Source organism: Macrobrachium nipponense, chromosome 1 (assembly GCF_015104395.2).
Source record: "Macrobrachium nipponense isolate FS-2020 chromosome 1, ASM1510439v2, whole genome shotgun sequence".
Lineage (NCBI taxonomy): Eukaryota > Metazoa > Arthropoda > Malacostraca > Decapoda > Palaemonidae > Macrobrachium > Macrobrachium nipponense.
In genome coordinates, this window is record NC_087200.1 from 142,260,636 (window position 1) to 142,275,635 (window position 15,000).

General features: G+C 34.1%; 1 protein-coding gene across 1 annotated transcript in view; it reads left to right on the plus strand.

Moving 5' to 3' along the window:
- Nucleotides 1–12,221: 12,221 nt before the first annotated feature.
- LOC135218957 (uncharacterized) overlaps nucleotides 12,222–15,000 on the plus strand; it is an 18,844-nt gene continuing 16,065 nt past the window's right edge. Inside the window, exon 1 of the mRNA XM_064255395.1 lies at nucleotides 12,222–12,275. Within this exon, the coding sequence (XP_064111465.1) occupies nucleotides 12,222–12,275 (54 nt within the window). The remainder of the gene's footprint in view (nucleotides 12,276–15,000) is intronic.

Genomic DNA, 15,000 nt, shown 5'->3' on the forward strand with positions numbered 1-15,000 from the left:
AGTCATTGTGCGTCTTATGGTAGATATAGTTTATATATTAAATGTTCATTTCAGTGATGGCTCAGGAATGATTTACAGTTTTAATAACTAACAACCAAATTGAGAATATTATGGAAATATATAATCACGTTCTATTTGATATGCTTTTTGAAACAAAAAGTATACTGCCATGTTTACTAAATTATGATCAATCCATCCAGTACAAAATTCGAAGAATCTAGAATTGATTGCGATGTTATATAAATTATAAGTTAAACATTTAAGATAATATGGTCTCTTAGCTAGGCCAGGGGGTCCACGGAACACGCCATTATCAGGGCGGCTCGAGAGCAACCCTTAACCAACGCCGAGGCCATTCGTGAATACCTTGGATTAGAAGTGTCTTCGATGACAGTACGACGCAGACTTCACACTGCTAGGATTCATCACAGAATACCAGCGACGAAGGAGCTCTTGATGGAGCGACATAAGGCGGGAAGGCTTGATTTTGCAGAACGTCATGCTGATAAGGATTTGGACTTTTGAGGCCAGGTCATCTTTACTGACGAGAAGTGCTTCTCGTCCACATCGCATGGGAAGCTGCAGTGTTGGCGAACAAATAGAACTCGGTATGATAAGCAAAATCTTTACTTGCATCAAATATCAATTGCATACTTCTTTATATTAATTATTAATCTTCAGATTTTGTTCCACGGAAGTGGACTGTCAAAATATATAAAGGGAGTAAACATAAATAAGAGTGCTATTTCTGAGATAAATATTAGGTAAGGGACAGTGGCAGCATTTGCTCTCTTTCCTCAAATATAATTAAATAGATAATTAGACAACAGAATTCTTTCAGTGTTGTTCACCACTGAGAATTTAAATTCTCCAAAGGCATATATATGATTTATATTATACACCCCCATTTTTTTCTCTCATTCAGATATGAATCCCGTAACATCGTTGAGGTGGTTCGATCCGGCCATGTCACCTGCAACGTATGGGGCTGGGTGTGTCTGGATGGTATGGGTGATGTGTTCTGTATCGAGGGACGATTTACAGCAGCTAAGTATGTTGAGCTGCTGCAAACCTCCTTGTTGCCTTCGTTACGAGAAAGGAATTTTCCCTTCCCATCAGGGCCCATCCTGTTCATGCACGACCGGAGTCCCATTCACACTGCTCGCGTTGTTCAAGAGTGGTTTGCCAGACAGGATAACCTGCTTCTTCTTGAATGGCCGAGCAAAGGAGCAGATATTGAACGTGATTGAACATGCGTGGGCCCAGATGGTGAACACATGGAAAATGTAACATGAGAGAACAACACGCAAACCATGGCTCACATCAACTCTCAGTGGGAAATTTGTAGACAGAGACCGCAGCAAATTTTTCAACCTTGTTCATTCGATGTCCGACAGATTGAGGAAGTGACTGAGAGAGAGGGTGGATGGTCAAGGTATAGATTGTATAATATAAATGTTATATTTTTTTGTAACAGGACATAAAATGGTCTCATTTTGTTCTCACTAGTTATTTCATTATATGTTTTAATAAACATAATTCACAACAAGTTTTTATTATAACCATGATATTCTTGATATAATATTCGAAGTATCTGTAAAAAAAAAAATGGCATAATGCCTCCATACAATATTGAGAGTATTGCAGTAAACTTTCCTACTTACTCTGGCCCCACATGTTTTTTATGTGTCTTCCCTAATCACCGTTTCTTGTTAACAAGCATTGAATTATAGAACTGAATGACTCGCCGAGCACTGTTTCATACAGTGAGGTCGGTAACACAAATTGCCCTTACCTGTATACTTTGTTCTCTGTGGTGCGGCCGATACAGATATGATAGTGATACTTCGCCAGTTATTTTCGCTTATTAGCTTCTTGGAGTCTATTAAAATAGTTTCCATTATTTGAAATGTTATGCTTTATATCCTACTGATATTTTCAATGTAGTATCTTGGTTAAAATCTAAGTTATATGAAACAAGAGTAAAAATGTGGCATATTTTTTTGGCCGTCGTTGTCGTTACTGAGTATAAGGGTCATATGCTCTGTAGGATATTTTAAAAGGAAAAAAAACTGTCAGTTCAGTAGATGATGCTCTCTTTATGTCAGCCACATAAGGAAAGCCCAAATGACTTCACCTATCGCCTGAGGTCAACGAAATATATAGTCTATAATATATCAGTGCATACATAATTTAGAAAAACAAACAGTTAACCCTTAAAAGGTCAACCTCGTCATATGACGTGTGCAGAAGTCGTCCCACATATGTTGTTTACGTCATGTGACGTTCTTAAGATTTTAAATTTGCGCGCCTTCATAGCTTATGTATCGATATTGTTTTCTGTACTACTTAGTGCCTTATTAGAGGCCCTGCTGGCCGTTTGCACTGCTTGTCTTCCATTTGTATGAACTGTGCGGGGGGAGGGGGGCGGGGTTTAAGGGTGGCCTAGGAGGTTGTCAGAAATGTCAACCAGCTAATCCTGTGTGGCAAAGGATTGGTGGTGATAATTTTTTGCCACACCTTCGAGTTTTGATGAAAGTATATCAGGAATAAAGTTTTTTATTCTGTTTTTTAATGGAACTGACTGTAGAGAGATCCAATTCGTGATTTTCGGCAATACCTACCAATATAACTTTAAAATGTTGATACATTTTAAGTATTGTGTAATGAATATGACCGATATATAGACAATGTGGTAAGATAACGTCTTGGCCGAAAGTTAAATGAAACCTTAATAAACAAACTTATATTACAAGTGAGACAACAATCTTCATTACACGATATAAACTGCTCAGATCTTTTTTTTTTTTTTTTTTTTTTTTTTGTTTTTTTTTTTTTTTTTTTTTTTTACTCCGTGTGTGTGTGTGCTTTCTCCCACTATACCTAATAAGTCCGCCCACCAAACGAACTCTAGAGCTTATTGGTGGAACTCTTGCTAGCAGAGAAGGAGTTCTCCCCCATCTCCCTCAGTAAACATTGATACCATGTAATTTTTGAAGTCTTTCAAGACGGTGTACCAGGCAAACCTGTGTCCAACTGTACCATATAATCTGTTGCACAGATTACATATAATCTGTTGCACAGATTATATGTACGTAGGCAACTGCTCAGTTACTGATTCCCTGTTGGCGGATGCCTCAAGATCAGAGGTCGGTCCTATGCAGACACTGCAGCTGTCGCTCAGACCGTCGTAATGGAAGGGCGCTCCGTCCCGTCAGGATTTAACAAGGCTAATGAGTCTCAAGGAATTATGATGACGTGAGAGGGTGAATGATTGGAGCAAGGCAACGTCAAAAACGGTGGAAAGCCAGATGGGAATATGTCACAGCCTTAAGATGAGATATAAAAAGCAAAGCTGGGTCTTAATGAAGGAAGATGCAAACAAGAAACTTCAGCTCCGTCTGCAGTGTACCACACAAGCAGCAATGTGAATGGTAACCCCAAACAGAGACCAGACATATTTTATATCTCTTGTACGTTCGCTTCTATAGAAATACTTCAGAGTTTTCCATCTAGAATAATGATCAGTGATTTTTTTTTTTATTTTATGTGCCAAATGAATTCAGATAGGAAAATCAGTAATCGTAAATAATCAAATGAGCTTCATACTACTACGTACCAGTACATATATGCACTTATTGTGAACAGTGTACTATATCTATGCAACTCTCCATACATAATATATATATATATATATATATATATATATATATATATATATATATATATATATAAATATATTCCTTTGGGGAGTTGGAATACCGTAGTGCAAGATCTTCTGCCTTTACCCTGAGGCATTTTCAAGCAAAACACAAGCAATGGAACAAAATTTTACAATATGGTCTCTGGTGTAATGATCAACAACTAAGATAAAGAGTGTATGATCACTTTAATGCATACGAAGGTCATCCATTACGTTTGAGGTAATTTTAAACGAGGAAGAGCATCCCGAATTAGCTCATGCACTGGATAAACCCATAAGCCAAAGGAAACAGACGAGGATAACTGAGTATGCTTTAGTTTCCTTTTAAAAACTCTTTCAAAGATCTTGCACAAAATGGAGTAAAGAATATATAGACCTAGGTTTATTCTTGTATGGTTTTCCTTTGATTGCGCTATTAATGCTCATTGATCAAAACTATTCTAGAAACAATATTTTTGAAATATATGATTATATATATACTAATGGGATCACTCAATTCAATGTTTGTACACTTATGTACGCAAAAAGAGCATTCTGTTGATTAATCCTAACAGTACATTTATTCTGACATTTAATTCATTAGGTGCATAAGCCAAATAAAAGTAATTACAGTCCTTATATGGAACTCAAAGCCAATAAAGTAGGACAGACAGTATTTTAGATAAGCCTGTCACTTTTATTATAAAATATCATCTCAGCTTTAGTGCAATTACCCAAAATATGATCTGGATAACTCAAGCGCTTAGCCACTTTTTTCAAATTTCCTGTAGTTTGTCACCTATAAATTCACAACTGGCTGCACATAACACTAGCAGGAGTATGGATGAGAATAAAGAATTTTCAATATTAAAATGTCCTGAAAAATTCTATACATAAGTTGTATCATTGGTTGATTTTTACATATCACAAAATTAACATTTGAAATGTTCACGTTGATAATAATGTCTAACAATGGTAAGAAACCATCTATTTGTATTTTTAGCATGAATTTTGTACCTGAAATAGTTTGTTCTATTTAAAAGAAAGTTGTTTATATCAACGACTTCAGGTATAAGGAAAAAAATGCATAACTGAAGATTTAAACAGAGAAAGTAATAAATCTCATTCATCCTCGGTAAATGTTCTAATGCTCACCCTGGTTGACTATCGATTGAGTTGATTATAGTGAGCAATTCGTTTACCGGAAGAGCTACCACAAATTTAATCAATTTAGTATGTTTTTAAATGGTTATATACTCCTTTAATCTTTATTGTCCTTTGTAAAACCTAACCTTTGTAACCACTTGTTTCATTGTATGCAGTTTGCTTGAAATGCCTTAGGGTAAAGATGAAAGATCGTGGCCATATTGTTTGTTTTCATTTACATCATGTTGTTACTCCAGTGACTTACTATGTATATGCATACACTGCATATAGTATATATATATATATATATATATATATATAATATATTATACATATATATATATTATATATATATACATATATATATATATATATATATATATATATATATATATGTATATATGATATATATATATATATATATATATATATTATTCATATATATATATATATATATATATATATATATAACACGTGTTTCAAAATTAGAGCCTGCCCCCTCCACAGAAAAAATGGAAAGTTATGAAGTTTTCTACTATAGCCTATCTCCAAGTACGTTATCTTAAGTTTCTATTAAGCTATTTTCATTTTACATTTCTTGTATTTTCAGACTGACTGACAGAGTTAGATACAGCCATGGCTAACAAACTTGGAGAAATCAGAAGGACTGACCAAACCTGGGCTATAACCTTCAGAGAGGCTAGGGATGCTGGCACTCCTTCATTTTACATTCCTTGGATAGCTAAATACATTAAAAGAGATTAATCCTTTGTTAAAAGAAACTGGAACAAAAATCCAAATGACTGTCATCGTGAAAAGAGTGAGAATCTTGGAAGGCTGGAAGTCCTTTCTTAAGAGTCAAAAGACATCATAGCTGAGGCAGTGAGTAGACCAAGAAAGTCTTTACGTAAATTGGTGCTTGAACTTGAAACAAAAAAAGGGAAAAGAAGAGAAGTTATATTGTGCTTGTATATTGTGAGTTGAAAAAATCTGGTGTCAAGCCATTTCATGTTATCAGCAAGCCCAACATCAACTCAGCAACAGAGAGAAGACTGTGCATTGTTGTGTGGTTCATTTCCTAAAGATTGGGATGAAGCTGACTTTCTCCATGTGCTCATCAGATGAATTTGTCATTTACACAGTCAGGAAGCCAAATCGTAAAACTGACATCATTTGGGCTGCAAAGTTGGTGATTTCAGTGATGACGTGTGCTACCGTCAAGTTGTGAAAGTTCTTGAATGTTTGGGAATTTTTCTGTTTCACAGCCAAACGGTTAATGTCGATCATCAAAGAAAAAAGACAGTCATGAAATGGTGAATACTTCAGAGAAACTGTGATTACTGGTGAGTATTTCCTTTCTCAAAGATCCTGAAATGTTTCTGTTGAAGAAGTCACATTTTTGCATGATAAGGCACCATGATTCAAGGCTCTCCAGACACAGGAGCTACTTCGAAACAGTAGTATCGATTTCTTCTTGTCAAGTTTATTTCCAGGTAGCTCCCCTGACCTTAATGTGTGTGAAAACATTGGTAGTATCTTAAAGGATCGTGTTGAAGTGCGCACAGTGAACTATGATGGTATACCAAGCCTCGACGACCTGCGAAGAGAGGTGACCGAAGTGCTCAGGGAAATGGAGCTTGAGTCCCAGCTTTTTAGCAATTTGCTGAAATCATACCCCTCAAGAAAGCATGCTGTGGTACAGGCAGATGGAGGCCACACAAAATATTAAATACTCAGAGAGAAACTTAAAATAAATATCCGTTCTGAATTGCTTCTGATTTTGTCTATATCAATTTTAGTTTATGCTGTGGAGGAAGGGGGGGGGGAATGTCGTCTCTAATTTCGAAACACCCTGTATATTAATAGATTTATGCTGTGTATGTATATACAAAGTAAGTTACTGTTAAAGAGGCATTATACATTGCTAGTGTGCCGTCCTCATCTTTTTTTTTTTTTTTTTTTTTTTTTTTTTGTTTTTATTTTTACATTTCCTGACTTACCTCATCGTGAAATCACGAAAACTGAAAACATAAACGAACAGTAGGCCTCATAATTAAGTAGATAAAAGAAGCAAGAACTTGTAGAGTTAAAGTATAGATTGCATTTGCTGACGTTTTTCAGCTTTCTAAGAATGTAGTTACTTATCTGTGTTGTAAGGTTTTAAAATAATTGTATGCCCTAGAGTACTCTGTATGTTATGCTTACAGGTTACTGATGAATTAAGTACCTAAAACATTTTCATTCTTAACTCTACAGTATTGTACAGTGTACCGAACAGCATGATTTTTGTAACTCATGTATATATAGATACAGAATATTATCTAATCACATATAGTGGCATCACTATATGAATGGAATGTAGTGTATTAGATAAATGTGTCACTTAATCATTGTATATATATATATATATATATATATATATATATATATTATATATATATATATATATATGTATGTATATATATATATATATATATATATATATATATATACAAAATTGTCTTTTAAAGTTATTTCATTCCTGTTCATCTGGGAATCAGTTGTTTGGTCGTTATATATATATATATATATATATATATATATATATATATATATATATCTATATATATATATATATATATATATATATATATGATAACCGTTGTTTTTTCTTATTCATAATATCCGTTTATCAATGCACAGGTGTTGTGAATAGAAAATCTATTGTATCTTCATAGCCTACTGTGATGATTATGCATTTCAGTATGTGCTATAGAGTTTTAAGATCTAGATTCATGTTTTTTTGTTATGAGATTCAGTTTCGTATATTTGTTGCCCTAATGGTGTTCATTGTTGTGATATTTGTCGCACTGATGCATTAATTTGTTTTCACTATCGTTTCGGAATGTCCACTGTCCCCCACACCCATCTCAGCTTCGTGTCTCGTACTGTTATAATGATCTAATATTCTGTCATTAGTTTTTGAACAATGTTTCACTGTTTCAGAGCTCTTAACTTAGTCATAAATGACAGGAGACATCTTTGCCTGCATTGCAAAAACTAAATAGATAAATGAATTGTGTAATTTAGTTTATTGTTTACTTGCTTCTTACCATAGTTTTTGTTATGCATTGCATAACATTTCCCTTTGACTCATACCATTTCTTGAGAGAGTGAGAGTTATTGCTATTACTGCTTCTACCACTGATACAGTAATTACACTACTTTTATATTAAGCAATACAAATAGCATCTACTACAATTATTCCAACTATCAAACGAGTATCACGGCTTTAAAAGTTTCACACGAAATGTAGACGAACATGTGCATCAGTTCCTTATCGGAGAGCCGCACTATAGATAAGATCCCTAGTGCACTACGGTTGGAGATAAGAGGCTTGGACGAATGCTGTGATGTCCTTATCGTATGGCATTGTGAATTGTCTTGCTTATCCGTCCAACTTATAATTTATTCTTCACTTTTACTCCAGTGCAAATAGAGGTGAGGCCTTAATCATACCGCTGTGACCCTCGGGAAGATAGAAAACCCGCGAAAATGCTTGTATGGTTGGACAGCTCGCTTTGTGTTAGGGTAAACAAACCTGGCATCGTCATGACAAGACGTTTATCAACGGGTTTTGTAAACATTGCTCATGATTATCGTTATGTGCATATATAGGTATATGAAGCGCTGGTATTTTCAATAAATAGTGATTTTTTACCGTTTAGGAGCGCAAGAATTAGGATACCTATGAAGTATTTTCTTTCAAGACAAGTGTTACTTTATCAAAGAAAATGAGTATGAATATGAAAAGCAGTTACTAAAGTAAATTGAGATTCGTACATTTTATCTGCAGAAATGTAATAGTTTAAAGTTCTTCAACACACACGCGTATATATATATATATATATATATATATATATATATATATATATATATAATATATAATAAATACATATTACACTATTAAGTATTGTACTCCAATACCCAGGGAATGGATTTTATGCTAATGTCTTCAGTCTTCTTCGTATGCTTAATACGAAAATCTTGCTAAAATCTTATATAAGTTTACCATTACCGATGTATTAGCGTTTTTTTTTCATTATGTTTTAAACGTTCATTACCATGAAGCTTCTACTAAACACACCGCTCATGGTGCTGGATGTGGTATTAAAGTAAAAGTGTGAATATATATATATATATATATATATATATATATATATATATATATATATATATATCATATATATAATATATGTATATATATATATGTATATATGTATATATATATATATATATATATAAAATGTTTGTGTGTATGTATTAACTTTGCATATCTAATGTTAATAAGAGTGACCCGTCTTGTGTAATCGTAGAAAATAATATATAAAGCTGATATTTCGACGTTTTGCCGTTTGGCCTTAGGCGAAGATAACACTATGCATTAATTTTAAAATTATGACAATTTTTGTCTCAGAATCATAAGTGATGACAAAGGAAAGTTTAAAACAGCGTCTCTCACACCCAAGAATTTTGTTTGGCTTCCTCCGGCTTCCCCTGGCTTCCTTGTAACCCACTTAAATTTAATTTCTCATAAACTGTCCAAAGCGCGCTTCCTAAATCAGGATCTTTGCCGTTATGTAACAGGTGGCGAGGAATAACGTGAATTTACACAACGATAACCAAGGTTCAAAGATAACACACGAGATTCCAAACTGCAAAGTAAGATATGCGAATCTTAAAAACTCATTCTGGCTTATTGAAATAAATATCAGAGGCAGAATTCCTTCCATAGATTTAGAATTTCGATGCCTTTATCATTACGTGCATATATATATATATATATATATATATATATATATATATATATATATAATATAGCTGAAGGGGTAGGCGGCTGCTGTCAACCAAAACAAACAGGACCAAGGGCAAAGGAAGACGTCCTTAGTAACGACATTTTCTTTGCAATAAAGAAATGTCGTTACTATGGTCATCTTTCTTTGCCCTTGGTTATATATATATATATATATATATATATATATATATATATATGTGTATATAGGTATGTAAACATAAGTACACACTACTTTAACTACGGAGGCATGAATTTTGAACAGTTATGTTCTTACTTCTCAGTCTTAATGAAAAACTCTTTCAAACGGTTAATAACAAAAACCAGAATTTGCTTTGTATATGTAATATCAACATTATACTCGAAACCCTGAAAAATAGAAATCCTTTTAAAATCAGAAACTAGAGTAAACAATCCTGTAGGCTGTTAATAACTATAGTAAATTATGCAATACTTTACGCAACAAATGTCCGTAAATATTTACTTTGATACCACAACCATAGATAGGAACGTTCACACATAGAGACGGTTGATATCTCATTAAAAGTAAATGTTTGCTTTCTCAGGGAGTAAGCCTACTAACTACTTTGTTATTGTTCTTGTTAGCTGGTTAGGGAATCCTAAAAAGGTCTAAAAAGGGCGTTTCGCATTAAGTTAAGATAGGAATTTAGGATAGGATATTTATGATTTATTTATTAGAAGGGCAATGTAAAACAATGTATATTGTGCATGTAAACAGTACAGAAAAATTATTTGTAATGAAATATAGCATATTTATTGTAATTTTCGTTGGTGAAACAACACTATTTAACCATAGATTTTATTTAGCTTGTACCTCGAGTAAGCTGCAGGTCGGCTCACGCCTTGTAGATAGAGTTAGGTATGCTTTTAATAAGAGTGCAATCTGCTTGTTGGTGCGCTCTGGAACTCCCCTACCTCCTGATCCCCTACTTACTCCACTCCCACCTAGGATGGACAAACAGGTTTGCGGACGGAAAGTGAATTTCTACCTATCATCCTGTTTGCAAGGGGTGGGTGGCTGTGTCATGTCTCCCCTACTGTCACCCGGGGAAGGACAAATAAGATCCATTTAGGTATTATTATTATTAATAGGTTAAAGAGACCTAAAAACAGCAAAAATCTCTAGTATCGTCAGCTGATATTAGATTTAAACAAAAATAAAAACTGAAATAAAGATTACTGACTTTTTAATACCGACTTTATCATTTCCTGTTGACAGTGAAACACTATTCTGGCACTGTATAGTTGCGGGGATTTGGAAAGTTCGTGCTCTCTTCAGTTCCCTGTGGAGAACTGGAAAAATATGGTTATATATGCACCAATTTCTGTTTGAAATTGAAAAGCTGTTGTATTCAGCTATAGAAGGAACAGTTTTCATGCCAGAGTTAGATGAAAATTTAATTGAAACGACATTCTCTCTCTCTCTCTCTCTCTCTCTCTCTCTCTCTCTCTCTCTCTCTCTCTCCTTTATAATGATTTTAACTATTATATAGCCTTAAAGGATTGTGTACTGTCTCAGAAAATCATCTTTATCTGCCCCTAACTGCACCCATTATTTAGCCGTTTATTTTACATTAATTAAAGCTTCCTTTCTTCAGACTTGCTGTCCAATCTCTCAAGTTATTAATGCTTAGTGCAACCGAAGGGTTTTCTCCCAGTTTCACCTTAAGACCTTTGTACTTCAACTCCTTTATTTTCTGGATCCTTTGTCTTCCTATCCAAGCAATCCAACTCCCTCTCCACTTTCTTTAGCTTTGACCGGCTGCAGTTGCCACTGTGCTGGACTTTATAGCCTAAATTCTTGAATCGGTTCCTTGCTTGATTTCTTTTTTTTGTTTTCCTAACATTGTCTTAAATCAGATTCTTCAGAAGTGTTGATATCTACAGTAAAATATCGAGGAAAACATTTACTACACCTCTAATTGCTATAAATAAAGGTTAACCATGAACATTTAAATGAATTACTCTACACAAATTTACCGGTTTATCATTTTTTTCAAGATAGAAACGAGATACTGCTTGCACAGATATTTCTTCTTGTATAGTTCGAGTCGTCTACGCAGTAGCAATGAACGTGGGCAACCATGAACATTACAACGAATTACAGTGTACACAGATTCTGTTTCAGCTTTAGCTTAAGATAATTGGTACAGAGAATGCTTATACAAGTTTTTTTACTTAGATTTTCCAAGAGTGTTGGTTATGGCAGTGATATGTAAAGTAACGTGGAAGATAACGACGACTGTACTTTTCCAATTCATGATTCTCTGAGGCTAATAAATTCATAAGTTAAGTTGAATTAAGCCAGCCATATGCCAGCACGACTCTTGCATGAACGAGCAATCCGTGATAAGTACGAAAACTAATCTTGTATTCTTTTGTCCGTTTCCTACCTAGGAGGCCCTTTGTCATCATGGCTGCCGATGGGTCTAGATGGCTGCGCAAAGCGACTGACTTGGAACGCATGTTTGAAATTGGGCATCAGATGCAGGTGTATTTGACCCATTACACTCTCGACCTTGCCCTGGGGTGCCCGGTTGGATGCCCTTTTGGTCGAAGCTTTCTTTTAGAAAGGCTTTAGACACACCTGTACAGGTAAGGAGGAAAGACCATGAATGCACTTTTTAACTAATAATGTGCTCCTACATGTGTGTATTTTGTTTCTTTAGATGTACATAAATGTTGTCGTCACAGACTGATATGGACTTATGAAGTGTAATACCATTTTCTTGTAAGATATTCCCAAGGTACAGGGAATTCCATATTAATGGGTATTTTTTTGGCCTATATATATATATATATATATATATATATATATATATATATATATAGAAAACACTCTTGCGGATTCAACTGGACTTGCTTAACCTACCTTAGCCGTTGCAACATTGACTGCCATTGATGCCAGCTAACTTTTAAACGCTATGAAATACAAACATAAATTTGAAGAAACTAAAATAATTCTAATCACCACTTACGATGATGCAACGAGATTATGTCTGGTCAGTAAAAAAAATATATATATATATATATATATATATATATATATATATATATATCATATATATAATTGTACAATCGGCAAGAAAAGTGAAGATACAGTTTTCATTAGCTTTCGCTCATCGATTTTCCCATTTGTTTTTTACTGACCAGACGTAATCTCGTTGCATCATCGTAAGTGGTGATTATAATTATTTTAGTTTCTTCAAATTTATGTTTGTATTTCATAGTGTTTAAAAGTTAGCTGGCATCAATGGCAGTCAATGTTGCAATGGCTAAGGTAGATTAAGCAAGTTCAGTTGAATCCGTAGGAGTGTTTTCTATGATGTGAGGAGGAGCCCGAGAACTTCGAGCGGGGAGAACAAAAGTCACTGGATACTGGCTTACGTAACGGCTTTCGCACTTCGATTACTTTGACGTTGACATGGATCAAATGCTAGTTGCTGTTTACAAAGCTACTGTCATTAAAAAGAAATCTTTATCAAGGTTAAAGTAGCCTGTCAACTCAAAGATTTTCTGGCTATGCTCCCATTACAAGCGGTTCGTGGTTAGCCTACACGGCTGCATTACTTTGCCGCGAGGCTGAAAGATCTCCCAACACATCAACATTTTTTGCACTATATAAAAACTTTAATTGCCTACCCAATAGATATCTAGTTATTTGTGGTAATGAAAATTTTTACTTAACACATGAGTAAGGCGAATTTAATAGGTTTTACGACAAAGTTGTAATATAGCTTTTTTCTGAACTTTTGATTGTAGATGAAAACCGATTTTCAAAATTACAGACTATTAAGAGAGAATGACCATAGCCTTTGGTTGAAAATTTCCACGTCTTTTTATAATCTTTGAATTTCTTAGAGAATTAACTTGAATACTATGGTCCTTTCAAATTTTATCTAGCGTAGTGCAACACGATCTTGGCAGCCATATCGCCCGTTTCCCAGGTATATGTGCACCGACTCACCACTCTTTCTTCTGCCTTTCTCCATCCACAAGTCCCGGGATCACCAATACTATAATTCTCTCTCTCTCTCTCTCTCTCTCTCTCTCTCTCTCTCTCTCTCTCTCTCTCTCTCTCTTCTAAAACATACTTTGAAAATATATATCATCACTCAACTCCCAAAGAAAATTTATTAAATGAAGTAGCTGTAAGTAGGCTCTGCTTTCTCGTAAGCAGATTTTGCTCTCTCTCTCTCTCTCCACTTCTGAAACATATTTAAAAAAACATTATCACTCAATCTCTCAAAGTAAATATGAATTAATCTCTCTCTCTCTCTCTCTCTCTCTCTCTCTCTCTCTCTCTCTCTCTTCTCTCTCTCTCTATAATATTGCGTTCATGACTGAAATTTTCCTCATGATTTCAACCGGTATTGCCAAAATTTAAACAGATTTTCTTTCATTATTTAAGATCCGTTTCTAATTACGCATGAGTTTTACGTCATTTTAGCGTCAAACATCACTTGAAAGTAAGGTTTCACGGTAGGTTGTAAAGAAAAATGATCGATATTCCACTCGTAACTGACGTTATCAAACCAGCATGAACGAATAATATAGAGCCTGGTACTGCACTGCAAAATCTTTATGGTTTAAAGTTACTGGGAATCTAGAAAGCAACAAACACGACTATTTTGAAGCTCCGCCACCTTTCTAGAGTTGCCAGATGTGGCATTATTGAGCAATATGTCCGAAGATATAATAAGAAAACTATCTTCATTTGCTTACCGATAGTACATATATATACATTTACTTATATATATATATATATATATATATATATATATATATATACATATATATATATATATATATATATATATATATATATATATATATATATATGTGTGTGTGTGTGTGTGTGTATGTATATATGTATGTATGTATGTATGTATGTGTGTACATATATGAAAAAAAGCATATATTATATATTATATATAGATAATATATAATATATATCGATATATATATATAATATATTATATTATATCTTGCAATTCCACTGTGTTCCCGTGGGTGAAGTATATAAGAGATCCTCACGTGAAAATGAGAGAAGGAGGTACCAAGACCTTCAACTTTTATTCCAAGTCATCTTCAGGGTACTGAACAATTTTAAGAGAACAACTTATACAAGAAAGCAACATGAGGCACAAATAATAAAACAAGTAAACAACCTACTTAAGTATGCAGATAAACATTGTTCAAAACAAAAGACATATTTAGCGGAAATATGTAGTTACTAAAATCACAATACAAAACTATCTGTTGTAAAATATCTAACAACTTGTTTAACTTTTCAAATCATCAAGAATAAAACTTTTTA